This window comes from Zootermopsis nevadensis, unplaced genomic scaffold (assembly GCF_977971745.1).
Source record: "Zootermopsis nevadensis isolate Lab colony 2312 unplaced genomic scaffold, Znev_1.0 Znev_ptg000037l, whole genome shotgun sequence".
In the NCBI taxonomy this organism is placed as follows: domain Eukaryota; kingdom Metazoa; phylum Arthropoda; class Insecta; order Blattodea; family Termopsidae; genus Zootermopsis; species Zootermopsis nevadensis.
In genome coordinates, this window is record NW_028259169.1 from 8,394,337 (window position 1) to 8,422,003 (window position 27,667).

General features: G+C 36.6%; 1 protein-coding gene and 1 pseudogene across 2 annotated transcripts in view; both read left to right on the forward strand.

Annotated features, from left to right (window-relative positions):
- Positions 1-27,667, forward strand: part of LOC147871880 (cell adhesion molecule Dscam1-like) — a 63,036-nt pseudogene that overhangs the window by 33,425 nt on the left and 1,944 nt on the right. Inside the window, exons 28-34 of the transcript XR_015538205.1 lie at positions 829-928; positions 2,107-2,270; positions 3,045-4,290; positions 4,912-5,050; positions 6,380-6,473; positions 9,097-9,200; positions 13,788-13,940. The product of XR_015538205.1 is annotated as a cell adhesion molecule Dscam1-like (transcript). The remainder of the gene's footprint in view (positions 1-828; positions 929-2,106; positions 2,271-3,044; positions 4,291-4,911; positions 5,051-6,379; positions 6,474-9,096; positions 9,201-13,787; positions 13,941-27,667) is intronic.
- On the forward strand, positions 4,116-26,088 carry LOC147871881 (structural maintenance of chromosomes protein 6-like). The gene is made up of 10 exons (XM_087359912.1): positions 4,116-4,290; positions 9,097-9,200; positions 14,799-14,824; positions 19,479-19,638; positions 20,070-20,265; positions 20,823-20,981; positions 21,642-21,802; positions 23,625-23,714; positions 24,872-24,994; positions 25,566-26,088. Exons 1-10 carry the CDS (start codon positions 4,116-4,118, stop codon positions 25,572-25,574), a joined length of 1,203 nt encoding a protein of 400 aa, XP_087216038.1. The 3' UTR covers positions 25,575-26,088.

The following is a 27,667-nucleotide window of genomic DNA, read 5'->3' on the forward strand; positions in this document are numbered from 1 at the left end:
TCGTGAACAGGGAATATGTGAGGTTATCTGGGTGTGAATGCCTAGCGTCCATCGGAGGACAGTTATGCACTAGATAGTTAATCCCCGAAGCTCTGCTGGGTGGCATCTGCTTTTGTCATCTGTATTTCTGTTTCGATGCATTCCAGTTTGATTACATTAAGCATCAATCCAAGCCAGACTAGCATATCTCTTGATTACTGTTTCAGGAGTTCAGTTTTGAACCTGTTCAGGATTGTTGTGATTGAAAATTATGTTAGAGACTTCGGACAGGAATATAATAGAATTACAGCTGTTTGGAATGGTGTAATGTAATTAAGGGTCATAGTGGTCTTGTCCGGGTCATAGAATTTCCGTTTCTTCGCCCTCCGAAACGTCACTTAGTATTCTGAGTATTCTTAGTATGCTTTTGAGGATTAAGTCTAAACTGAAGTAAATCAATTGTGTAGTATAGACAAACCACTAATTTATGTTTCAAGAGGCAATGTAACTAAACTTGTAATCACAGAAATGGAACTTCATTAAGAAAACCAAAACAAGTGTAGTGCAAGAATAACAGAATACAGTAGACTTAATTCTTAAAGGTTTCATAAGTTATGATAATGATGTTAAAGATCACTTCTGAAAGAACTGCATAAGTACTGATGTAGACCACTCTTTGTTTTCCCACAGGCAATATGCAATAATGTTCATCCGCTACTAAGAGAAACAAGAATTTACTGTATAATGTTGTGTAACTAATTCAGAATGATACTGGTAACATTCTGTAAGAAATTACGTTGCCAAATATCATTCACATAACAATGCTTCTTCTTATAATTCTTCTTCCAGACTGGGACAAGGATCATGTGGATTTGGAATGGACTCCACCCAAGAAAGTTGGAGGATCTCCTATAACTGGTACATTATTGAGAAGAGAGACTAGTTTTGGGTAATGACTGTATATAGCACGTGTTTTAGATTATTATTATTATAATATGAAAATTATTTGTTTTTGCATGACCATTGGTTAACCTTTGACATACCAGAATAGGGAATTTAAACCCATTCTGGTATAGGACTTCTGGGCGGACTTAACTCTGGAACTTTATGTTTAAGAGGTGTGATGGAATGCACAAGTGATAAAATTTAATATATTTGCTCAGTAATGACTTTGTCTTCAATCCTGTGGTTTAATATATGTCAGAATTATACCTTCACTCTGATTGGTGGTGTTCCTAGTAAACACATACCTAGCATGTACCAGATAGAACAACTTTTATTTACTATGCCAGACCCCACCTCATGTACAATTTTGTGCTGTTAATAGGTTCAGTAGTAAAAAAAATCATGGTCATGACAGTCCTCATAAATTTACATATTCTTATATAAAATGACAATAATGTCTTTGTAATAATAAAGAGGGTTAGAAAATAGGATTATGAAATATTTATATTAATTAAATAGTAAAGTGCAAGTACTTGGGCACTCTGAATTCTATTATATAGGGAATTTGTTATTCATTCTCATCATGGAGGCCTGGAATCATGCCAAGGGCAGTCCATGTGGGTATATTCTTGACAAATTGGCGCAGGGACAGGTTTTTCTCAGAGTTCTTAAGTTTCCTGTTTCACCATCATTCCACGGCTGATACATGTTCACTCGTGTATCATCTGGGGGTTCAACATTGGTCTTCTTAGTGGGTACAGTTGCATGGAGACAATCTTTTATTTTCATAACAATGACAGTAACAATTGTGTATTTGAGTTGGTAATACCTAAAACGGAATTTTATGTTAATACAGTTAAGACTATTCTGACAGTGGCTTTTATGTAACTTGTTAGGTTATGCTCAGTGTTAGAGATGTTCTAATGGACACCAAATGTTATGATTAAGCACAGTCTCTAACTTTCTGGGGATTGTGATCCACATCTCTGTACCACTATTTTTCTACATGTGAGTGCTGGTAAAATACCTTAAATCTGCGGTGATTACTTCATGGCATAGACGTGTATGGAAGCAGTTGTGACCTGTTTTACTTGCTGTCCTAGCATATGCATGTACTTTGCCAATAGATAATAAAAACCTAAACAAAATAATAATTATAAAACCTTATATTCTTGCAAACAGTCCATGGGAGGAGGCAGCTGAGGTTCCTGGAAACAAAACGAAAGGAACCTCACCAAATATCACTGAAGGCGAAGAGTACGAATTTCGAGTGATTGCAGTAAACAAAGGTGGCTTGGGAGAACTTAGTGAACCATAAAAATCAGTTATTGCCAAGCCCAGATTCCGTAAGTACTTGAGTGATGTTGGCAATTTAGATAGGAAATTTGGGATGCCTGACATATACAACAAAAAAGACATTGATGTTTTATTTGTAAAAGTTAATTAAAATTAAAATGTTATATTGTGTGAGATTTTAATTTCTCATGGCAGTGAAGATGACAGTTTTGGCCTTCCAGGTTGTAACACCATGCCGACGTGTAGATAGATACCATCATTTCATAGAAACATACTGATTCAATCTTCAGACAAAGACAGTGTGTAGCTCTAAACCAATGTATGTAGAATTTGAGGTTTTGACGGTGGTGAGTCAGAAGACAGCCATCTTCAATGGTATCTACCTACAAGTCAATATGATGTTACAACCCAGAAGACAATCATTGAAAAATGTTACACAGTTCAAATTTTGAATTGTGCTTTCATAAATTTGAAACTAGCTACAGACTAGTGGTACTTCTAAAAAATTATCACTTAAATTTTTTTCCCTCTCTGAAAATCATGGTTTTCTTTGCCATGAAGCTATATAGTCATTTTAAGTGGTTACCAACATTTAGAGGAACACATCGCATCCATCTTCAGTCTAATATCACTTCTGTCCTACAAGGCTACATGGCATTATAACCTGGTATATCATAGACCTTATGTTTACCGCTGTGAAAACCTCATATTCTTTACCTTCTCCTTCTCTTCCCTTATAATGGGGATATCTATGTCCCAAAACACTACTACAATTATGTAACATAAATTCAATCTCCACAAAGAAATCTTTATTTATTTTTCAGAGGCGCCATGGTTTGATAAGACTTTGCTACAAGATATGGTAGTAAAAGCTGATCAGAAGATTAATTACACCATCCCAATTGGAGCTTCACCAAGACCTAAAGACAAATGCTCCGTAAATGGCAAGCCTTTTGAACCTGAAGTACGAGCTGATATTCAGACATTTGCCAATCAGACTGTGTTTGAGATTTTGTTTTCAGCTCGTTATGATACTGGGCGCTACACTCTCACACTATGGAGTCCTCAGCTTCTGCCAGTGTCACTGTGCTAGGCGAGTGTGATTTCAAAACCCACATGTGTACTTAGGCCAGTCAGTCTGATAACCGAAATAAAGATGGGAAAGTATTGTATTATGACTTTAAAATATTTCTAAGTTTTCATTTTGATTCGTTATTAATAGTGGTCTTGCTTTTTGTACCAGTACCAAGAAAGCAGGATCAACATTAAAATTACTTTTGTTGATACGTGGTATATGTAAGTGTATTTGCCCTTATGCTTATAGAATTAGGGATACTTGTTCATGTGGAAGCTTACTTTACATTTAGGCAGTTCTCTGAAGTGAAGTGTTTTGGATACAAAAGTAAATGTCAGTGTCTGTCATTCGTGTCCTGTACTGAATCACAATGGTTGTAGTGTAGAATTTACATAGCTGCAGTTTGTTGTTATGAAATTAAAGCACTAGTTACATAAGTGAAATAAAATGACAACTTTCATACCATATTAAATTAAGAATAGTAATTATTTGCTTTTGAAGTTATTTGGCTACGTATACCCAATTATTTGTTTTTGGAAGCAAGCCTAGGAATGAGATATGGATGTGAAGCATTCAGTCTAAAATAAATATTCTACTCTTATACTTAAGTAAGGTGTTGAATATTTCTTTTAAATGAAATTAATATACCATGAATCTAAATGTTCTTAATCATAAAGTTATAATATGTTTACAGATCGACCATCTCCACCTGAAGGTCCTCTAGTGGTTAGCAATATAACAAAGGAGGGCGCTCGCCTTACGTGTAAGGTACCACTTGGTTGATTGTGGAAGTCCCATTCTGCATTACATTGTGGAGAAAATGGATGTGTCAAGGGGCACATGGGCAGATGCAGGCATGGCTTCAGGTCTATCTCATGACGTAACAAGACTAATACATCGGAAGGAGTACCTCTTCCGAGTAAAGGCTGTCAGTAGCATAGGAGAGTCTGATCCTCTTGAGACAGCAAAGAGCATCATTGCGAAGAATGAATTTGGTATGTAATCACATACGATTCTGTGAAAATAAAATAATAATCAAATATATTTGTCTAGTCCATATAATTTACTTCTGTTCTCTTCAAATCTTAATGTTTATAAGTAGTGCTTTCTTTTATAGAAAAAGAGAAACAAGTAATCTGATATTACATTGGTTGATTAGCAGTATTTTGCTATTTGTACAGTTTCTTAATTTTAATTTATTTCCGTCATATTTTTCAAAGAAATAATGAACTAAAGGATATCTTTGTTATGTTCCACTTTTTTTTCCTTTATAATACAAATGTGACAGTATGACATATCCGTGCGTACTACTGGGAGAGAGGGACAGAGAGACAAACACACTCATACACGCACAAAAGTTAGTGAAAGTTTCTGTTTCATTATTCCATTAAATGGGTCTGTGTTTACGACTTAAAATATTTGAACAAAATTAAAATTTGAAGGCACTTTACTGACATCATTAAGAACAGTTGAAACTACAAATGTTACTAACACTGATAGAAATATTGTAATTACAGGAGCAGAATATTCAGTACGTAAATTAAATTCTGCATAGTGTGCTGTGTTAAAACGATTATAATTTATCTGTTTCTTTATAAATTTATTTACTATATTAGACGGACCAGATGCTCCTGGAAAGCCACTTATCATGGACCGTGTAGACGTAAATGAGATAGTGGTTCTCCCATTACTGGCTGTATTATTCAGAAGAAGGAAAAAGGAAGTCCATACTGGGTGAATGCTTAACAATCCAGTGTAAGTTAAAAATACCAAATTGTCATATTGATGATATTCCTTTCTCTTCAAGATACAGTTATTAACCCTCCAGGACTCGCGTTGTGAGCGCAGCGCCGCATTTTCAGTAGAAGTCTGATACACTCTTTCTAGGAATTGTTTTCTCTCCTGTCGCTTTATCTATGTTAAGAGGAAACCCCCTTAAATGGGAATTTCAAAGGAAATATTTCTAGCTACGACTATAGACCCGCTTTTTTCAGTTTACTTTTAGAATTCTGATAGTGCGGCGGCCCGCTCACACGCGAGTGTTTGTGTTCTAAAGTGAATTGTTTTTAAGTTTGGGTTAATTTCGTCTCTATTGGTCACGTTTACCAGTAATGTCTTCTAAAATAAAATCTTCTGATCCAAATGTTTAGTTGAAGTGGTTATTAGAACAAGTGAGTGCAGGAGAAATTATAGATTGTGAATTCGATGATAGTCAGGATTCTGATGAGGAACCACGAGAGGAGAATCACGATAGTCAATCAGAAAACTCGGCTGAAAGTTTAGATGAAGATTCCAACTTAGGGATAAGTGATGTTTATCTTGGCAAAGATAAAATGAATAAATTTCTAAAATTTCCCCTATGAAGAAGTAAAAAGGCACATTATCTCTCACTTTCCTCGGGGCAAGGGATGCGCAAAAAACTTAAAAACCGAGATCGAGTTCTGGCAGCTATTTTTCCAGATAATTTATTGGGCGATATCACAAAATTCACAAATAAAACACTGGATAAAATTAGAGAGAATTATTCTAGGCAAAGAGACTGCTTAGAAACTTCAATCGATGAAATCGAAGCTTCAATTGGACTTTTATACAATGTTTTAACATTTTATTAGTCTCTTAATCGTAACTCCTTAAATAAATTAAAAGTCAGTAATAGTCTGATTAAGTATTTGCTCAATTGATGGGTTGCGGCGCGGCGCTCACACGCGAGTCGGGACGTTCCAAAGGTGGACGCGAGCGCTGGAGGGATGACTTCCAGCATCTTAAAATAATTTAATAAATTAAAAGTTGTAAATACTTTGTTCATATTGATAATATAATTGACAAATTGATATCTTACAAGTTATTGTCCATTATTTTCACAAAAATGAAACAGAAGCAGTCTGATGCCGTAGTTGACATCTCTTATTTTGGCTGTATCTATGACTCATTTTTTCATTCTGAGATAATCAGTACAGTTACTTCTTTTGTGAGTTACAGATTTTAATGGTATTTTTGTACAAGTTCTATACTTCTCTAATTTACTTTGGTGTATTTTGTCACATACTGCACCAAAATAAACAAGAAATTTTACTTACCATTCAGGGTACTGTACCGTTCCATGTCATTGCAACAAATTCAGCTGGCCAGAGTGAACCTAGCGAGTCATCTGATACTGCGATTGCTGAAGCAAGATACTGTAAGTATTTCTGTACTTATTAAACACTGAGAAATATTCGTTTGTCAATAATATTACTTATGAAACTGACATCCCCCTAAAATCAAGACACCTCTGAATGATATCCGCATCAAAGCAGGCCAGATCTTTCACGTTGACATCGATTTTATTAGTGAACCTCCACCAGAAGTAATATGGTCTGTGGAAAATAAGCCACTCAAGACAGATGAAAGACATAGAATGTTACGGAACAGCTCTGGTCTGGATGAAGGATCTTTCCAAGTCAATGTATTAGGTAAGAATTTACAACGCACGTAGTTATAACTTGAAAAGTGGAGTGAGATGAAATCTATTTTGAGACATTACAATAAAGTGTTACTGGTGGGAAATATAAATAGTTACAGGCTTTTTGAAGGAAGCCTGTTTGGGGATTGATCGGGGTTAGTAATGACTGTTAAAGTGTTCGTAAGTGTATGGAGTCGTGCGTCCCATTGATTCCCTCTGCAGAGAACTCCTTGAAAGTCGTCCAGGCTGAATGGGGGATTGTCCAACACCTGGAGTACTTGAGTATTGATTTGTAATGTTTTTAAACTCATTTTAATATTAATAGCTGATTTTGACAAGTAGTTACTTACGACTATAGAATTTTGGTATATACGGTAATTGAGGAGCATTATGTGTTAGTTTTGGTAAGTATCTGATTGGTTGAACTGTGTAACACTAAATTCTTTGTATGATCTGAAGGAAGGTGATGAATATCAGTTCAGAGTGACAGCATTTTGAATGAACAAGCCATGTATGGACCTAGGAGGTGTTAGTTATAATTTACTGATCGGAAACCATTGCAACAGACAATTTAAAATTGGATAACATTGATATTAATTTATTTTCTCTATGTGTGTGACCTGCCTTACAGTTTGTTTTGCCATCTTTAAAACCTCTGAGCTGACACATGCTTTAAGATGTGAGGTTTTCACGTCAGTAAAAGCGTAAAAACCAAAAAAAAAAAAAATTGAAAATTAGGGAACAAATTTTTAAAGTGAAATTTTTCGATTTTTTTGGTTTTGTGCGCTTTTTTGACAATTTCAAGCATTTTTTTGATTTTTTGACTTGTTGAATTTGTTTTCTTACTGTGTGTATTTCTGTGTTTTGTAAGTTAATAGTCATTTGCCATGAATATTTGATGCTATAAGACTTGTGTAATAAGGTTTGAGCATCATAATATTGGGGTTTAATGGCTAATGTGGAAGGTTATTAAGACAACCAACACACAGCTATATTACAATATGTGAGGTATTGCAGGTAGCATTTCAAACGGCAGTGCAATGGAGCGTGCTTCGACGTAGATCTACTTCAGATCCGTAGTCGGTAGATGGCAGCAGAGTTTGTTACAGTACGCAAAGAATGATAATTGAATATCCCTCATTCTCCCGCGATGGCGGGATGTGTTCGCTGCTTTTCAGATGTTGCCATCCCTGCGTACGAGATAATGGCTTAACTGTTGTGTGTCCACTGCATTTCTTCTGTCATATATTGCGAGGACGTGCAAGTTAATGTTTTGTTATTTGAGCGTTTGTTGAATTTATGTGTGTCATCTTTCCCTTGTGTGGAGGACGTAAAGTAAGAACAATTTCGAACATGTCATTTCATGCAATTTATATAAACTTCAGGACATTATACATGACCTCTGCTTTGAAGTGACTCAGAATAAATAACAGGATTTTGTGATCACAGTGATGAGTATTTAACTCATAAGAATAATCAAATTTATGATCAGCTGAACAAGTTTCTGTTTCTGAAGGAAGAGGTTGTATTACAGAGAGAAGAATGTTGGTGATTTCTATCCAAGACCCTTATAAATTAATTATTGTAGCTGTGAATTCTATAACTGAATAGTAAGACAAAAGCAGAAAATAGAGTGGAGTCTATATAAATTGTATGCAGGCTGTTTGCGACGTATTTCCATTAACAAAACATATTAATTTGTTTTCATGTACTTGGATTAGTAAGCTCACATCTTGGTAGCCTTTCGATATCACTGCTGTGTCTAATTACCAAAGTTCCCCTGTCATTATCGTATGTTTCTGACTGACAGTTGATACCGCATAAGTCCATAGAAGAGAAAAGATTTTCCTCTTAAAGTTTATTGCTACTCTCCTAGTGAGATTTTTCACTGTCACATGTGTAGCCAGTCATGTCATTAAGTTTATAAATCTTTATAACAAAACATTCATGTTTCTTAGGAATGTATCACACAAAGAACTGTGTAAATTTATACCAATTTTTCAATTTATTAACATTATTTTCACTACAATTAAGAACCAGCAACAACTGTTTGTTGTTCTTTATTTACATAAGTTCTGATGTTGACATTTTGACTGCTGACTACAAAAATTCCTGACTGACATAAAAATTAACCACATTATACTTTGGCACTGTCTAGCGGACATACTTGTGAAGCATGTGTCATATGCAGCACATTACATGTTTCCCAGTGATGCTTCTTCATATAAGAAATTACTAGTTTCTCATTTCATTGCCCACGACTGCTGCAGTAACTTTATTATTGGAACTTATTGAACTGGCATCATAATTCTGTTATATGTACAGCTTTTTTGTTTCTCCTTATTTTTGTGTTTCACAGGAAGTGATCTGTTTTGCGGAGCAGTGGAGGCAACTGCGTTCAGAATGTTGCAAGGAAGTTTAAGATCCTTAAAGAAACTTCACAAGAATATGGTGAATTTAGAGGTAAGTGTAGAAATTGCTGTTGTAAGTGATCGTGCATCGCTAACTCAGTGCGTGAGGGAGTCAGCTGTTTCTTACAATCTAAGTTAATGTGGTCATTTTGTTTACTGAAATAGTTTGATTTAGAACTGTTATTCATTGTTTTTAAGAAATTATTAGAAATAAAAATAACATGCTTCTTGTTTCTGTGCCAGATTTTAGTTACATATTTTTTTCTGTAAGATTTGAGGTTCTCACAGCAGGAAGTATGAAGACTTCTTCAAATTTTTTTTCAGTATTGGAAATAGTTGAAGGTTCCAAATTTTGAAATGTAGATGTGTTGCAATATCTGTAACATTATGGGCAACCTGAAAGCTACAGAAAAATTAATTCTCACCTAATGTTTCAGTACTTTCCTCCTAAGTATTCGTGTGTTCTTGTGTTTGGTTTTCAAATGAAAATCTTGTACTTATCTATTGTTTATCATACGACTAACTTTTCGTATGTGTTTGTCTCCACCTGAAACCATAACTGATATAACCTCTGTGCATTTGCACATGTGTGGAGGGGTAGTTGGAAGACATCCTAATAACTCTGCTGGAATAAAGTAGTCACTTGTGCCCTTTGGTAGTGGAATGATTAGCATAGTAAGCTGTTCAGGAACCTTTGATTTTCATTATAAAGAACCATCTCATAAAGCCTACTTTTCTGTTTTCTTTATGTAGCCATGCAGTGATTTGCAGATTGCTCTCACCTACACATTTTTGAACAGTAAAATCAATTGTATTCAAAATCCCCTGCTTCTGATGCTGACTCTGGAAACTGAAATCATTTTACGAGGGCAATTGAAAAATTAACCTCCGATCGAGTTTAGGGGGAGGGACAGTTGTCCATATTTCTGTGTTTGTAGAGCAGCATTTAGATAGATGAGAAAGGGAAGTAGGCTGAAAAAGAAATATTATTTTCACAAAGCTTTAATGAATTGGTCAGCTTTAAATTATGCCCCTTATGACTTTACATATTCTGACAAATTCTGTTATAATCGCATGGCTCTGAATTTATTCCAGATGATTGAAAATGAAATTTCTTTAAGATTTTTTCTTGTGGTAAACGTTTGAACGATGTTATTTGTTTTTTCGGACAGGAATAAGTTGTCAAAAGTAATACTGTCCTCTCATCTTGCCAAAGATTTGGCCTGTTTTTTATGAATGTGTTGCTGTAAAGGATCTAAAACTTGAATCTATCATCGTTGGTTTTCGAAGGTGTTTCGTCTCATCGTGATCAACATCAACATTATGGATTAAGTTTTGGCCTGCCCCATGCACAGGGATTAAAGTTATTCTGTATTTTTTTTTCAGGCATTCCTGGGTTGTTCTCCTCTTCGGTTTATGTTGATAAAGTGGCTTTGGAATTCTGTTCTCGTGCATTCTTCCTAAATGTTGTAACCATTTATTTTCATGTTGTCCTCATATTTATTATTTATTATCTTTGTTGCATTTAAGATCCGGCATTCTGTATCCTGCAGTTGCTGTGAGCAATCACATTCCTATTGTTTCATTAATAGCCAGTGTCACGAGATGTGACAAGTTAAATTTCCATACTGAAATTTTATCTCAGTACTTATTGGCTATTCGATGCTGTTCTGTCTGGAAGTACCCTTTCAAACCTGTTACAGCAAGTACCGAGCTTCTGTAATTTCATAAGCTGCTGTGGAATTTTGAAAACCTAGTCTTTGAGTTCAAATATTTGGGAACAACAATAACAAATGAAAATGATACTCGTGAGGAAGTTAGGAGGGGATTAAATTCCGGAAATGCTTGCTACTTCTCAGTCCAAAATATTTTGTCTTCCCGTCTGATTTCTAAGAACCTGAAAATTAAAGTATACAAAACAATAATCTTGCCTGTTGTTTTGTATGGGTGCGAAACATGGTCTCTCACTCAGAGGGAGGAACACAGATTGCAGGCGTTTGAGAATCGGGTGTTGAGGAGGATATTTGGGCCTAAGAGGGAAGACGATGGGGCGTGGAGAAAACTGCATAATGACGAGCTTAAAAATCTGTACTGCTCCCCCAGTATTGTGAGGGTGATTAAGTCGAGAAGAATGAGATGGGCGGGACACGTAGCGCGCATGGGTGGGACAAGAGGTGTGCACCGGGTACTGGTTGGGAAATCTGAAGGGAAGAGACCGCTGGGGAGACTTAGACGTAGATGGGAGGATAATGTCAGGCAGGATCTATGGGAGATAGGAGTTGAAGGAAACTGGATTTTGTTGGCCCAGGACAGGGTCCGGTGGAGGGCTTTGGTTAATTCGGTGATGAACCTTCGGGTTCGGTAAGCCATCTGGTTGGTTAGTTAGTCTTTGATTGTCCCCTTTATTTCATTGATGTCATCGAACCTTTTCGCTTTGAATTCTAAATTGAGTTTTTGGAAGAACAAAAAGTCGCACAATACTAGATGCGGAGGAATATGTTAAGAAATGCACAACAGCCGGAATGGTTGTCAGAAATTTCTGCACAAACAACAGAGTGAAGAAAGCAATCACAACATTTTATTTAGAAAAACTTATAAATGAAATAAACTCCCAATACAGATTTCTGTTTACATCAAAAGAGGAGGACATTCTACGTGCTCCTTGCATTTGAGCGAACTCGTCTGGCCTTTTTTATGATTCATCATACTAGACCTGTTAATTTTGAAGATTTGTTTTGGGGTTCCCATGAACCATTGTTTTATCACTGGAAAGGAAATAAGGTTCTTTCTGAAGTTTTCCAGGAGTTTCGACATATCGACTTGACTCTACTTCTGCTTGTAAGTCAGCAGATGAGACACAAATTTTGCAGCAGTATGTCGGTTCTTACGATTTTGTATCAGAATGAGAATCCATCCTTATTAACTTACATTTGGTGAGATGTCTGATTTATTTGTAAACAAGTTCCCTAATTTGTATAACTTTTTATCTGCTTTACTGTCGGATGGTTTCTGTAAAATTTCAGTATCTTCGATGAAAGTCATTTTATTTTTTTGAACTTTTGAAACCACTTACCTATTTGAGGTCTGCTAATTGTTTCTTCTGTCAAAGATATTTCTGAAATGTTTGCAGATGTCTATAGCAATATTGCTTATTTCATACAGAACTTGATTTATGTTCTGCAAGTTTTTAAGAAATGTAAATTGCAAGTACGACACATGACCTTACATCGAGATTCATAACCTCTAAATGATACAACCTGCGATTTTGAAATTATGGAGAATGATTTAACAGATTGTACTGTGCCATCATCCGTAACAGAGGAACTTTGTACTGACAGAACTGTTTATATATGTGTACTTTTATATTAACAGTTTTATAATGGATGTTTCTGTTGAAATTAGAAAAACGTATCAGCATTTTGATGTTGTGATCTTCTCGTTTCTGGTGTCACTGGGCTTCCATTGACATCTTCGATGAATTGTTTTGGAAGACACACATTTCTTCATCAGTCAGATTCCTTCAACAAACTTACTGAAAAGTCTGGTTATGTTTCTTCGCTCATCCTAATTTTACCATAATATTGCTGAGATGCTTTGCAGCCTCCATCATCTGGGTGATGAGTAAGTCAGATGATAAGTGGATCTTGGTGACTGATGCACAGATGCTGAATCATTTCACATTTTTCAGTATATGCATACTCACTATGTTTCCACTCAGTGTGCATAAATGTTACGTGTGTTATTTAATAGTAAGATATTGTTTAATTACCAGGTGACTTTACGTCATGTTGTAAGTCAGGCAAGAGTTTATAGTTTATTTTCAGCTATCATCTGTTTTTGTTTTTTTGAAATTTCTGTAATTGAATAAAATATGAGAATTTTCCTTAATCAGCTTTGGTTGCCCAAGAAATGGATTGGTTGGACAAACTAGAGAAGCGATTAGGGAAATCACCGAAGTCAGATGACCAGACATAAGATGGCTGTCTTCTGTGGTCTGGTATAAGTTTACCAGTGATCAGTCTTTGGATTTGTCACTGTGGAAACCTCAAATGTTACATATTCAGTGAATTTGAAATTTATCTTCTGAGGATAATGCATGTAGACTATTTACTGTGAAGATGATGAGTGCAGGCATTAACACATTTTTTCCGTCGTAACTGAATGAATAGGAGTAGGGTAGTTTTGAGGGGAGAGTCTACTTTAGGGCAGTTTTCTTGCATTTATGTGAAAATACTAAGGAGACCCCACAAAAAACCTCGGTCAGAATAACTGAGTTTGAAACCTTTGAGAAGACTCCATATTTGCAGCGATGTAGCAGTTACGTTCTGAACTGGCTTATATTTTTTTTCATATCTCTTGTTGAAATTTATGGATCAGAGTGAGTTCTGAGGAAATGGTCTTTCAGGGTAGCTTGCAAGGTTATCATTCTTATTTCAGTCTTCTGCACGTCTCCTTGATGAGTAAACACATTAAAGAACAAACAATTTATATGGAGTTGTGTTTGAAGATTATGGAATTCCTGCAAATGATCGGTCTTTTGCCTTATATCCTAAAAAGTGTCATTCCTGGATCGCTTTCGAAGTCACCATAGCTACATTTATCTTTTGTGAAAGTAAATGATTTAGCAATTCTTTTGAAGGACGTTGAAAACTACATTCGAAATCATCCAGAAGCTCGCCTGGCCAAGATCCAGGATATTGGACGTCATTTTGTGGATGATGGCATCATGTCACAGACAGTGAAATCAGATGTGGAGGCTATTACATCAAGGTGGAGTCGTCTGAGTCAGCAGGTAGAAATAGGGAATTCATTACTTGCTTCTTAAGTCAGCATGATGAAATGAAAGTCTGATAATGTGTAATAATGTGATTGCTCCGTATTAATCTGCTTACCTGTTTGTTTTGACTATTGTACTTTTAAGTTGCCCTCAGTGGACTTGTGGTTAGCGCGTTCGCCACTGGACCCAAGGTTCACGGGTTCAAACCCAGCCGAGGTCGGTGGACTTTTAAGGATGATAAAACTTCCTTCAGAGGGGAAGTAAAGCCGGCGGTCTCATGTCATAGTTTTATGGCATGTAAAAGAACCTTATGAGCATGAACAAGATGTTTTGTAAGCAAAATTCATTGGCCATTTCTCACCTGTATCTCTGTTTTTGGAGTTGCAGCCATTTTTACTGTGGTCTGCTCATTGAAAGAAGCAATTTCGGTCATGGCACTGTCCTAGTTTCCAAGCAACAGGAATCGCCATCACCAGCACTCAAATTCAGGACTGAGTTTTTGACTTTTCTAAAATATCTTCTTGGTTTCCAGGAAGAAGCACTTTAAATTTCATATGAATTAGAATATATTTTTTTTGAACTGTAAGCAAACACACACACAACTCCGAAATTGAAATTAAGATTACCAACCCTATGAAGGTTATTTTTACCAAAAGATCACATGGGGATGATATTGTGCATTCAGTGACATCTGAATGTAAGCTAGATGAAACACGCAATGTTGCCACAACAAATAATACTTCATTCATTGTTTGTAGTTGCGTGATTTTTGTAGTAGATGAGACAGTGAATGTGTATGGGGGGGAGTTAGACTAGAGTGGGCACTATTAAAAGTTTTGAATACAGATGCTGACCTGTATCATGTGTTTACAGAAACTGACATATGTATTGAAGTTACGGTTAGTTGAAACTTGAGGAACGAAATAGAGAACATCTAATTTTGAAGAGTGTCTCTGATGAAGTAATCTCATTTGACAGTGAAATTGAACCAGCTTGTTGTGGCAGTACGGCAGCTGGTAATAAGAATAATGCAATTAAAATCTAAAATAAAATTTGGCCAATACCATGACGTCCATTGAATTCTCTTGGTGTCCATCATTTTGTTGAAGGTCTCGGTTACTGGAAGATAAAAGCGTTGATCTGTGTGAACAAATGTTCCTAAGCTTTAAGGGTTGAGTGTCCCATTAATTTGTGTGTGTTTGGTTGGTTGAATAGGACTATATGGTCCTGTTGTGTCGTGATATTGTTATAATGTTTATATATTCAGACAAATAGCACAGTGTATGTCCAAAATGCTTCTAAGGCTTAACAGTACGTCAAAGATTAATTTTTAACCTAATCATCCACTTTAAGGAAAGGATTCTCTAACTAAGATTGACTTGAAATTTTCAAACAATTTGGAATAATTAAAAGGAATTTTGTTTTCCTGCAGAATGTCAAAATCGGGCAAAACAGTCTAAAGGCAGTTTAAAATGCCCCTGTTTATATCATTATGACTCTGTGTATATATTTGAGGGAATGAAGTTCAGACTTCTGCTCTATACTTAAAATACCCACGAGTTTATGAGATTGTCATTTTTTATTGGGAAGAAATTGAACTCTTTATATATCATAAAAGCAAGCTGTATCATACTGCAGTACTGTGGGATGTGCTATAGTTTACTACTCTTTCCAGGCAGGTGATACAATACCTTGCTCTGCTAATCCCATTGATACTCTTCAGTCAAATCACCCCTACCCCTGTCTAAATGTCTCCCTCCCTTACAAGGGTCCTGCAGCATACGTATTTGGTCCAAATATTGAACAAAAAAATCTGAGAATGCTCTTTGCTGTTACAAGGATCTCTATGAAACAGAAATAACAAGATAGCATATTTAATTCTGTAGCTTCTCAGTTGGTACCTCAGCAATCGACTTGTACCCACAAGTGAATCGTCATATATTCATGTCAAATGCCACCATTTTAATTTATTTTTAAAACATTTTAAACAGTAGTTTGTGGGGCCTTAAACCCAGTTTAAAATTACAGGTGACATTTCACTGTGTTTTTCTTCTTGTACAGTCTGAGGAGCAGTGGGTTAAAGAATAACAATTTTGTTGTTTATATAATTTGTTTTAATTAGTATCAAATTAGCAGTGTTCATTTTATTAAATGTGTATGTATTACATATTTACTTGTAGGTTTTATTTAGTATGTGAATGTATCACGTTACCATATCAATAATAATCTTTCTCTAAATTAGTATGAAATTAATTTTTACATATGTAGCAATAAAAAAGGAATATCTGCCTTTAAAAATTGATGAATGAATGTATTAACTATAATTAATAGGAAAAATGTATACCGCTATATGTGGCTTACATCCTGAAATTGGTTACAGGTGTCAAGACTGAGGTTTTCTCATCATTCCAGTGAACTATATAACAAAATATGCCACAGTTGCTTTCTTTTACTCTCGTTCCAGTTCACCATAGTCTCAGGATTCAAATCTGATACCCTAACTTTTCAGTTTTCATTATTTTCCTCAGTTCCTCTGGGTATTGCTGTATTCTTTACAATTTATAATTTACAATGTTCCTGCCAGTTTATGATAAGTGTTCCTCGAAAATGACAAAGCATTCTTAAAGTAACAGAGGAATAAATATGGTTACTTTTTTCTTTAATGACAATAGCATGAGGGCCTAATGGAGCTTATGTGTTTTAGTATAAAAAGACAGCTTGTTAGGATTTTGGGATCATACTTTCTGTGCCTTGTGATGATTATCTTTTATTGAAAGTCGTGCTACATTTGGCATTGCATTGGAATTTGAAAGGCATGCACTGGCCATGGCTTGATTGCATCTTGCTTTGTGAGTTAGGGATCGTACCGTATTGCTTGAGGACTCTGTCACTAGTCTGAGTAAGAAAGCTTTTATTTATATTTGTTCTTGTGCCAGTTTTTTTAATTGTCAGTGACATTGCAGAAAAAGTATTAGTTGTAATTACAACTGTTCACCAGTACCAAACATTTTTGTCCCTCTACTGAAAGCTGTTAAACTGCGATATCGTGAACAACGTGGCTGCGTGTACAGCTAAGGTGATATTAACTACAGGTTGAAACTTTTACACTTATGTTATGGTATTCACCAGTAAGAGTTTTACTAATTGCTAAATTCTGTCCTGTAATTTGTGTTGATGAATTAATTATATTTAGTCTTTCAGAATCCATATACATTTCCACTCGCATACACAGCAACCTTTAAAGTATTAGCAGCTGCCCTCCACATCAGGTGCCGTTTTCATCCGCGAACGAAGGACGCGCTGCACGTACCACGCGCAGTCACAATTAGAATACTCCATTTAACTGTTGTGTGAGGCTCTTCGAACTGCATCGGAATCACATTCGAGGTAAGAGAATCCTAATTGTTCTTCTTTAAAATGGGGACAACAACGAGCAGCGGTTGCCGTAGTAGCCCGAATGAAAAACTTAAAAGTGTTAGAGCAACGGTTTAAAAGGGGATACATTTTTGACAGCGTGTCCGAGTTCATATTTAACTTGCGGATGGCGTTAACATTCAGGTCATTGTATCTGTCAGTTATCGTCAGGAGGCCAGAATATGTCACAAGGCTGGCCCGGATTTTTCTCTAATTTGTATTTGGAGGTGCCCAATTAGGCACTGCAATTGTAATGAATGAGCTGCTTTTCTGCCGGCCAGTGTGCAGTCGTGGCAGTCACCGGGTGAACTCGCTCGATCTTACCCGTCGAAACAATTTAACGTCAGTGGAAGGCACTATTAGTCGTCTAAAAGTTTAGTCTGTACGGAAGCCGTTTATAGTTTGGTAGATATTGACCGCCGTTTCAGATCCTTGTGCCCCCATCATCATACTCGTCGCCGTGGGGAACTCAGATCTTACCAAAATCATCTTAGTTTTTCTTTAATGACGAGTTTATAAAGCCAAGGAAACGATTCAGTCCATTATTGATTTATATAACGTTATTTTTGTAATATAATTAATGATAAATGTACCTTTCTTCAAGAACATATTGACTGAGCAGCCATTTGTTACGTTTTTATGCAGTCAATTTTCCCTAACTAACGTAAGAATCCTCAAACACGTATAGAAAATAGGTCTACTTGTTCAGTGACAAAGAACATCATCGCAGTCACATAATTACAGTTCGGGTTTCGTATTTGTGAGGCTCTGTTCTCAGCCCAAAGACCGTGTTTTCTGATGGAGGTATTTCATGATTTTCCTCAGTATCTCCAGGAAGATGCCTGGATGGTACCTTAAACTACGCCACTGGCCGTCCATCCTGAATACTTTCCGGTTAATTATTAACTAATTATTCTGTCATTCGACGCTGTCTGGTTTGCGATACTGAAGTTACGTAATTTTAAATGACCAAAACATGTTCGTGTGTGAAGAGAGACCTAGTATGTTGTTATTCTTTGCAACTAAAACAGGGCTGTGTAAACTTCTCTACATTCGAGTCGAATTGAGTGTGGATGGATGTATTTGGGATCCGAGTAGAAAGAAATGTGTGCCTTGAAACCAGTTGATAGAATATTTTGTAATTTGTTCCCCCTTGTTCTGTTTCTTGTTAATTAATATTTCTTTTTTGGACTGGTCGGTTTATGTCAAATTCCATACTTTCCCCTCGATATAAACGATTTTGAGCACTTTTTTGTACAGAAATGCAAACACAAAGGCTTTACGTTCTGCACGTAGTATCCAGTGTATTCAAAAATATTGTTACGATAATAAAATCTAGGAGGGCTTGATGGAGGAGACATGTAGCACGCATTGGAGGTATATGAAATGTGTACCTCATGTTTGAAGTAAGGAGACCACTGGCAGGACACAGGCATAAATGGAAATTGACTTTGGTGGCGAGTCGAGCGAACTCCAGTAAACTTTCGGTTTTCATGTAACGCGGGGAATTATATAATTACCAGCTCCTCCAAGTACGTGCCTTCCAAATTGATGTTCAGTGTGAATTCCTTAGATTTCTATTTCAAGCCATAAACCCAGCTCATTGTAGGATTTTAGATTTCATTGATCTAAAAATGGCATTTGACCCGTATCTCATGCGAAATTGCTCGCTCACTCTGGCCTTCACATGTCCAGATTTTGTTGATTGACTAGAAGTAAATGTGGAAATTGCATATTTGTTTATTCTTGAATTCCTTATGAAATAAGACCTATTAAAAATTACGTACATCTAGTGTCTAGCTGAATGAGAATTGAGTCAGGTGGGGGCCTGTGTAAGCGAGTAGTGATGTGATACAGTATCGTGAAATATTTAAAATTTGAGTTTAAGCTACATATTTTGTGTGTTTTGTGAGTAATTGTTTAGATGTGGTTACTTAGTGTGGATGTAAGGGAGGACGTAACAGCAGAAAGAAAGTTCTATCTTATTCCTAGGATAATTCATTCAAGAAGTACGGTTTATATGAGACAAGGTATTATGCATGTAAGTTGTGTTGAAGTCTGTGAAATTAAGTTTGTTACATTTTTATGAAATTATCTAAGAAGTAAAGATGTAGTTCTCACATGTTTCTGATTCTGTAGGTCATCTTTAAAAATTAATGTGAAAGGAGCTTCACTTGAACAAAAGAACTCTGGCAGTCGAGATGAGCGAGTTCGACAATCAGACGATGCACCGAGCACCTCTAAATTCCGAAGAGATGATGACGGAGACGAATCCAGTTCTAGTGGACACCCCTCAAATGTGAGTTCTATGTAACTGGTGTGTGTGCGCGTACATGCGTGAATATATACTGTATATGAGTCCTTATTTATAGGCACATGATTACACACGCAGAGCATAAATTATAATATGTACCAGGTTGCCATGTTACTAAATATTTGTTTTGGTGCCTGGGTTTCTTCTAAGTCGTGTATTCATGTGTGAACATTTTAAGAATTTGGATCTTGGAGTTCCACTTTTGTTGTACTGCAGATTGAAGTTTCAATCTGTGTGTCATGAATTGACAGAAAAGTGTGGAACTTTGTACATTATAGGAGCCCCTGAAGATTGATTATTATAGATGTGATTGATGTGTTGCAACTGAACTAGCATGGTTCTGGTGCTCAGGGACAAGTTTGCCTCATTTGTAGAGTTTACTGCAATTTTATTTTAAAAGAATATTGACATTACAGGAACCAAAATCTGGGATCATTGAAAAAATATACATAACAAATTTCATGTGCCACTCATCCTTGGAGGTTCGTCTGAACGGAAGAGGTAATTTTGTTTTTGGGAAGAATGGCAGTGGCAAGACTGCAGTAGTTTATGCTCTTGTACTTGGTTTGGGAGGTAACCCAAGAGCTATTAAGAGAGGAACCTCTTTGAAAGGTAACATATTGTAACAAGTTGCTAAGGTCATAGGTTTAGTCTTTGCTTATCTAGCTTGAATTTAGTCCAGTCTGAAAAGTCTGAGTGTACAGTCTACACAGGTAATGAACTGAAATTTGTCATCTCTTATCTTCCCTTAAAACTAATTTCCCAGTACATATAATTTATGTTTTTAAATTTCTTTAATCTGATTATATAAAATAATTCATAGTGTGTACGTGTGTGAGCTTGGTAACTCAGGGGGCAGAGAAGATCCAGCATATTGTGCGCTGGATATTCTCCTACCATGATTTACCATTCCTGCACTGATGAAAAAAATTATACCATGGTATTTATTGCCAACCCATTAAGTAAATTTTGTAAGATCGTGATGTTTAATATCATCAAGCCCAAATGACTGAATTAGAGAACATGAGAATTGCGAAGGATCCTCTCAGTTAACCTAATACTGAATGAACAGTGGATTTGGTCCGAAACTTTAATTTTATTTCATATGATATTGGAAGGAAGATTAAGTGTGTGTATCAGAATTTTAGAATTGTTCCTGTTTCTTCCAGAATTTATAAAGAAGGGTAAAGTCACTGCTACCATCGAAGTGACATTGAAGAATACTGGTCGCCTTAATTACGAGAGAGAACAATATGGTGACCATATAATTGTAAGGAGACGCTTCGATGCAACTGGTCACGGCACATACGAAATAAAGTCAGAAGAAGGTACTGGGCTTTCTTTCCCTCTGCTTTTCCTTCATCTCAGATATTGGATGCTCTCAACAAGAAATTTGTTATCTTTAAACAATTAGTTTTTTGTAAATAAAATATGACTTGTCCCCTTCCTGATTGTATATGTGTTTTAAGAGGGCATTTTACCATGCACACTGATTATGTGTAAATGTCTGTTTCATCATATTTGTTTCAAATATGTTCTGTTTTTGGCTGTTTAAAAAGATGCGCAGATTTCAGGCCCATTTTACTGAAATTGCGTAAAAGTGTCATATTAGGCTTCTTCTTTTCTGAGAGTCCTGTTGGTCTTCCTCCATATACAGCATTATATAGGAAGTTTCAGTTTATTTCAACTCACGTTACTTGATGTATTGAATTAATAACTTGGGTGAAGGTTGATTTACAAGATTTATGTACTGTACTCCATTCAAACTAATAGTCTCGATTGACTCTACTATATTACAAAATTTACAGCTTTTAAATATTGAAGATTTCTGTAAGTGGCACATTGCCTACCCTTTCATCTTCGTTAAATTGGCACCAGGTCCCGACCGTCTCAATGAAATAGTTTGTTTGGAGTAGCAGTTGATCACATTTGGGTCAGTGGGTTACATTACTGTGTATATATCATTTCTCATTTGTTTCCTGTTGCAGGTGAAGTAATTTCCAGGAAAAAAGAAGAACTGGACAAAATTGTTTCAGCATTCAACATACAACTTGACAATCCCGTGACAATTCTGAATCGGGAAGATGTCCGGGAATTCCTAAACAGTAGCAGTTCTCAGAAGTACAAATTCTTTATGGAAGCAAGGAAGGTAGGACATGTGCAGAGTCGATGTCACATAAACGAAAGGTCACTACCATTTTAAACTCTAAGAAAGAGGTTGTTATTCTGTTCAAATGTTGATTAATGTTTACAATAGAATGAGTTTTATGTTACAACCTTTTTTACAATTCAGATGGCTGTAATTTTCTCTTTAAATGATTAAATTGTGTAATGCACTTATTTGCATCTGCGCTGTAGTGAATGCATATCAGACTGAACAGCAGTACCAGTTTTATTTTATTCAGACAAATTTACAATTAACTTGGCTTGAGATCCCAATTTTCTGTCGATGTTGATCTTGCTAGTTGTAATGCCATGTGGGTACCTTTGTCTTGGAGGAACATACTGGAGGAAATATGTTCTTCCATGACTTTGATACTCACCTGTTCTCTGTGAGAAACTCAAACTTCATCCCCACTTTCTGTTTATCCTTTCGGGAAATACGCCGTTGGCGACGGATTTTGTGGAAGTCACTTGCTTTGAAAATTATATTTTTATTTGTTTGTGGTTTATTTTTCGCCACTGTCATTAGCTACTAGTTAAGACTTTATGGCATTAGATGATATATAATGGATGGGAAAGGGTGTTGAGGGAGTTCTGTCTTGTCCTCACCTAATTTAAGGTACTGACCCAGGATGTGCCTGGAGGGACTGAGGGAAGTCTCAGGATAATAGGTCTCCAGGCTGAAATTTGAACCAGGGACCTCCTGTGTATAAAGCACATGGTAACTACACTGCTGCAATGGTTGTTTGTTTTATGCTGTGTTTATTCCAGAAAAATTACTACTCATTTACTATTAAAAATTGTAATACTCAGGGGAAGTAACAGAAGGCAGGGAAATTTTGTATTGTATGTAAGGAAGCCAGGGTCCACCAACTGAAGAAGAATAAGATTGTATTTGAATGTTTTATATTTGTGCAGATTGTAATGTGCAAGCAGCAAGAAATCAGGTGACTTGTCCTCTAGGTTATGGTAGAAATTTACCAACGTTTCGGAGGCATTAAGCGCCTTTGCGATGTAGGCGAGTTTCAACCAGACTACACATTGCAACATTGCATCAACTTCATATTTATCGTGCTTGCTTACATTTTGTTAAATCTTTGTAATAGTATGAGTTACACTTGTAAATTTTGTACTGGAAGTTGCTACATCAAGTTTTGGCGTAAGTGAAAGTAATAAACTCGGTGTCATTTGCAATCAATGATTAAGTGCCACTTCTGTGCAACTCCTTTGGTGTGGTACTATAAATGAGAAATGCACATTTTTTAAAAAATGCTACTTTCATTTGAGTGAGAAATCAGACTTTGGAAGCTGCTGGCAGGGGCACAGTGGTTATGGATCAATTGTTACTGATTCCAGACAACTGACATCACAGACATTGGACCATCACTGTTACGCTGTGCATACATTTCTTAGCTCGTTAAACATTTGTTTAAGTTGTTAAATATGAATTCATGAAGCCGTTGTTGTTAATCCGTAAATATTGGTCTTGTGGGTTGTAAATCCATGTGGATTTGTATGTAAATACCAACATTCCTGAGGAACGTCCTGCTTCCATCTTTAGGGCTGAAAATATCGAGGCAGTATGTTCCTCTGAATTGTTGATATTTGTTACGTGAGTAGTATGAATCCTAGTAGCTGTGGCTAATAATTTTTCGCTGGATAAGGTGAAAATGCAGCTGTTCAGGTACTCCTGCCCTACCAGGTATTTTGATTTGCGTTTTTGAAGACTGTAGTAGCTGTTGTCTAATGTTACAGGAATTTGAACTGTTTCTTTTGTGGTTATTTAGTTTCTGTTTTGTATGTTTCAGGATCTAGAAAACATGATCGAACCACGTGATATGATTGATTTGCAAGTGAAGTCCCTTTTCGAGAGTTTGCTCCAAGGGTGCGGACGCAAAGTAAGAATCAGAACATTTCTCTAAAACAGTAGTTCTCAACTTTTCTGTTTTATGGACAAGTAGTCTCTCTCAAATCCAACGTATTGTCAGACGTGTGGTGGGATGATATTTAATTTTAAGTGAAAAATTAATAGAAGTAAATTAAATCGTATGTAGGCAAAAGTGTTTGGGGTTTGACAGTGAAAGCTGAATCAGATGTTTGATGTTTGTGGCCTCTTATGTGTTCTGTTAACTATGTTTTTAATTTGTAATGTGTTTGTGTCTCCTCAGAGACTTTGATTTTGGCAAATGTTGATTGCAGGGTGAAATTAAGATTGATCACCAAAAACAGACATTGGAAGTGAAAGTGTCGTCTATGAATGACCCTCATGTAGAAGACATCATGCCTACAGGAGATTGTTCATACGCCATTGTTCTTGTTTTCTGTTACCTAGAAATTAGTTTGTGGTACTTGGTACAGGCATTGTGCCAATTCTGCCTTGAATGATTGTTTGTGGCTTTCAGTTTCTCATTCATTTATACCTTCTCGTCTTCATGGATTAAGTATCTTAATGCCTTTATCAGCCTCATCACCTTGCCAGCATCTCCCTGGTTCCCTTGTAACTCTGCCTTGTTTGTTTCAATTCTGCGCTGTATCTGTTACACCTTATCGATTTTTGTACCATATTTTACAATTTATTTGCCCAGTATTTTGCATATTTTCAAATGTGTATGGCCAACAGAATTGTGTGATGATGTTAATGTATTTATTTTGACAGAATCATTGTACATAAATCCCTTCTAGTTTGCTTTTCACTCTGAATTCATGAGTCACAAATTCATAGTCGGAATACATTTCTAACTTTAGCGTGTGACTGTATACACCATATTTTAATTTTAATTTTAATATAGTGATTTCCACAAAGACTGAGGTATCGTAGACATAATCCTCAAATATGACCTGTGCCATGCATGGTATTCAGAGTAAATTGTATGAGAACTGTAAGCTACGCCGTCACCAGACGACACGTAGAACGAATAAATAGGCCACATGATTTATAGGAAGCAGAGTAGGCTTTGTATAAATGTTATCCTTACATTGGCATTTCATAGGTGATTTTGTAAGTCCTTGTTTTAAGGTTTTTGTTGCTTCTTTAGTTAAATATTTTATATTTCAGGATATGATGAATCATCAAAGGATCATCGAACCATCCCCGACAGAAGACAGACTTCCAGTTTATCTTCCTCACCGCACAACGCGTATCCGCCATTCAGTCCCATGGGGATGTTACAATACACAGGTACTAAATAAACTAAGAGCAAGATAGAATACTAAGCCTCTTCTCTGTATTGACCACGTTCATCTTCAGTGTCTGGTTGGGTTGGAGGGTTCTTGGAATATTTAATCTTTTTTGCTGTTACATTTGGTGAAAAGTTTGAAGTTGGATAGGATGTTGTGTGTGCGCATACGTGTGCCTGCATGTGTGCACATTAATGCTTTATATTGCATAAATTATACTTGCTATTCTGTGAGTGGTAAATCTTTTCCAGCCCCTGCAATGCCATTTTAAGAGTTTTAAAAGTTTGTTGTTTACCGACTAAGTTTGTGTACCTGTTATCATGAAATACAGATTAATAGTTAACTTCTGCAGCATTAAAAGTGTTGCCTTGTCAGTAGGCTCACGAGAATACAATTCTAGTCTGTTTTTTTTATATTGTGTGCCAGCACTTGCTGTGTGCATGATTTGGTTGTTTAGCTAACAAATAGATAGTTCACATGTTTCTGTTGCTTATTTCGTCAGTAGAATAACACTGCTTAACTATAAGACAGTGTTTCCTTTTAATATCATAATATATTATTTTTACTTACAGGATGGATGATCTATGCAGGGGTAATAATACACAGTGAAGAAGAAGGAGCTTGTATCTTGAAGATTTCTGTCTTCTGGGTTGTTGCGCTCAGTAGTCTGGTCGATGTTAACCAACGTTTCAGAGGTCATACTGCCTCCATCATCAGGGCGATGAGTATGAAGATTTCTGTCTTCTGGGTTGTTGCGCTGTGTAGTCTGGTCGATGTTAACCAACGTTTCAGAGGTCATACTGCCACTGTCATCAGGGCGATGAATGTGCCAGTTGGGTGAGTGGTGCTGTTTATAGGAGCTGGACCGTGAATGGAGTATGACCTCTGAAACGTTGGTAAATGTCTACCTGACTACACAGTGCTCAACCCAGAAGATAACTATCTTCGTTCACACTGCCATTAGAACCTCAAATCCTACTAAGAAATTACTTAATATATCTCAGAGCAGTGCTTTGATTCAGATTAACAGTAAATTGGTATGCTGCATCTTGTCTTAAATATGTCAGTATCATTAACAATTATAATGGGCACAAATCCAGTATTTCAGTACAGCCCCTGCATTGTAACTTGCATACCCACAGTCAACATCTTTACTACAGTGATAACCTGAAAGTTGATATTGTTAACCTCTACAGTTCGGCAACACTATGCAGAGTCAAACAACTAGTTTTGTATCAACCCTGAATATGGAGACTATATGAACATTTCCAAAATGTTGGTAAAAACTTGCCGTATGGGATCACAACCCAGAAGATCACAATTGGCATTGCCTTAAATAGCTTTTTCTTTGTCATTCTTCATATGGAATGAGCTGTGACTAGTTAAGGGCTGGACAACTGAAATTTTGTCCTCTAGCCTCTGCACCCAGACTCGTATCCAATGGGTACTGGGGTCCCTTCCTCGGAGTGTGGTGTGACTGGGTCGTGATGCTGACCACTCACCCTCATCTAGTGCTGAGGTCAAGAATTAGGAGCTGTACCTCCTCTCCCCCCCAAGTGACCTACATGGCGTATAATGGGATGGCTTTACTTTTATTGTGCATGTGGAATGTTATTACCATGCAGTCTTTTCCTCATTTAACACTTCAGAGACAGGGAAATAAGTCTCCAGCATTTCACTGGAAGGAAGCAAAGAAGGCCCATATGTGTCTCTGCATTGCTTAATGAGCATTTTGTGGAGTGTCATTGATACCACGACAGAAGATCTTTTGTTTTTAGTGCCAAATAGACCTCTGCAACAGGAAACCTTTGTCTTGCCTTTTGGTGGTCTGATAAGGGATGGTTATTTTCATATGAAGAGAGAATGGCTTCCTGAAGAAACTCCACAGCTATTGCAGTACCCTCCAGAATACCAGAGTGACCAAGAAACCGACTGTAGTTCCTCCCAATAGGAGGCCCATCAGGTGGTCTGTGAATTTCTGTAGTTCACCTACTCCTTGTTCTCTCCCTTGAGATTAAAGATGACATGCGTATGACATGATAAAGATCGTTCTGAGACACCATCCATTTATCTCACATGGATTAAAATCTATTATTTCCTGCATTCTATTGCTGAGGAAGGTGAACCTTTCTCCTTGATTTAATATTTGTAAATTTTTGGATTCTGGGTATTCCAGTAGTGCTCTAGGATTGGTGACCAAACTTCTCTATGTTACTTGTTGTGATTAATAAGGCCATTTGCCTTTCCCTGCAGTAGTTAATTATGTCTGCCAACATAGACAGCAGCAGTTTGATTGAGTCACAGAGCAAGTATGCAGAACACCCTTGCCATTGGTGTTGAGTCAGGTATATAAATGGATCTTCCTATAGAAGTACAGTCAATATCATGGCTGCTGTGTCAGAGATATACTTGTATGCTCTGCAGTCAATTTTTCACTGAGTTTATGAGTGCCCAGTTTGCTGTGATGCTAGTTAATCTGTAGGAAGGAGAGCCCCATTCTCAGATAACTAAGAAGGAGCCACCGACCCCCTTTGTCCATGCCTCTGAACAGCATAAATACCATCATCGTACACTCTCAAAGCTAGGTGAGTGCACCCCTTTTTGGGGAACTTGTCTGTGCCTATCCTCAGACTTGAATTCTGCTGTCGTAATCTCATAAACATGGTAGCCATCT

What these genes read in the sequence shown, in the direction of transcription:
- LOC147871881 (XM_087359912.1), top strand. Translation starts at nt 4,116, where the DNA reads ATGGATGTGTCAAGGGGCACATGGGCAGATGCAGGCATGGCTTCAGGT. An exon ending in CGAAATAAAGTCAGAAGAAG is followed by an intron (nt 20,982 to 21,641) that starts GTACTGGGCTTT and finishes TTCCTGTTGCAG; the next exon opens with GTGAAGTAATTTCCAGGAAA. An exon ending in TCTTTATGGAAGCAAGGAAG is followed by an intron (nt 21,803 to 23,624) that starts GTAGGACATGTG and finishes TGTATGTTTCAG; the next exon opens with GATCTAGAAAACATGATCGA.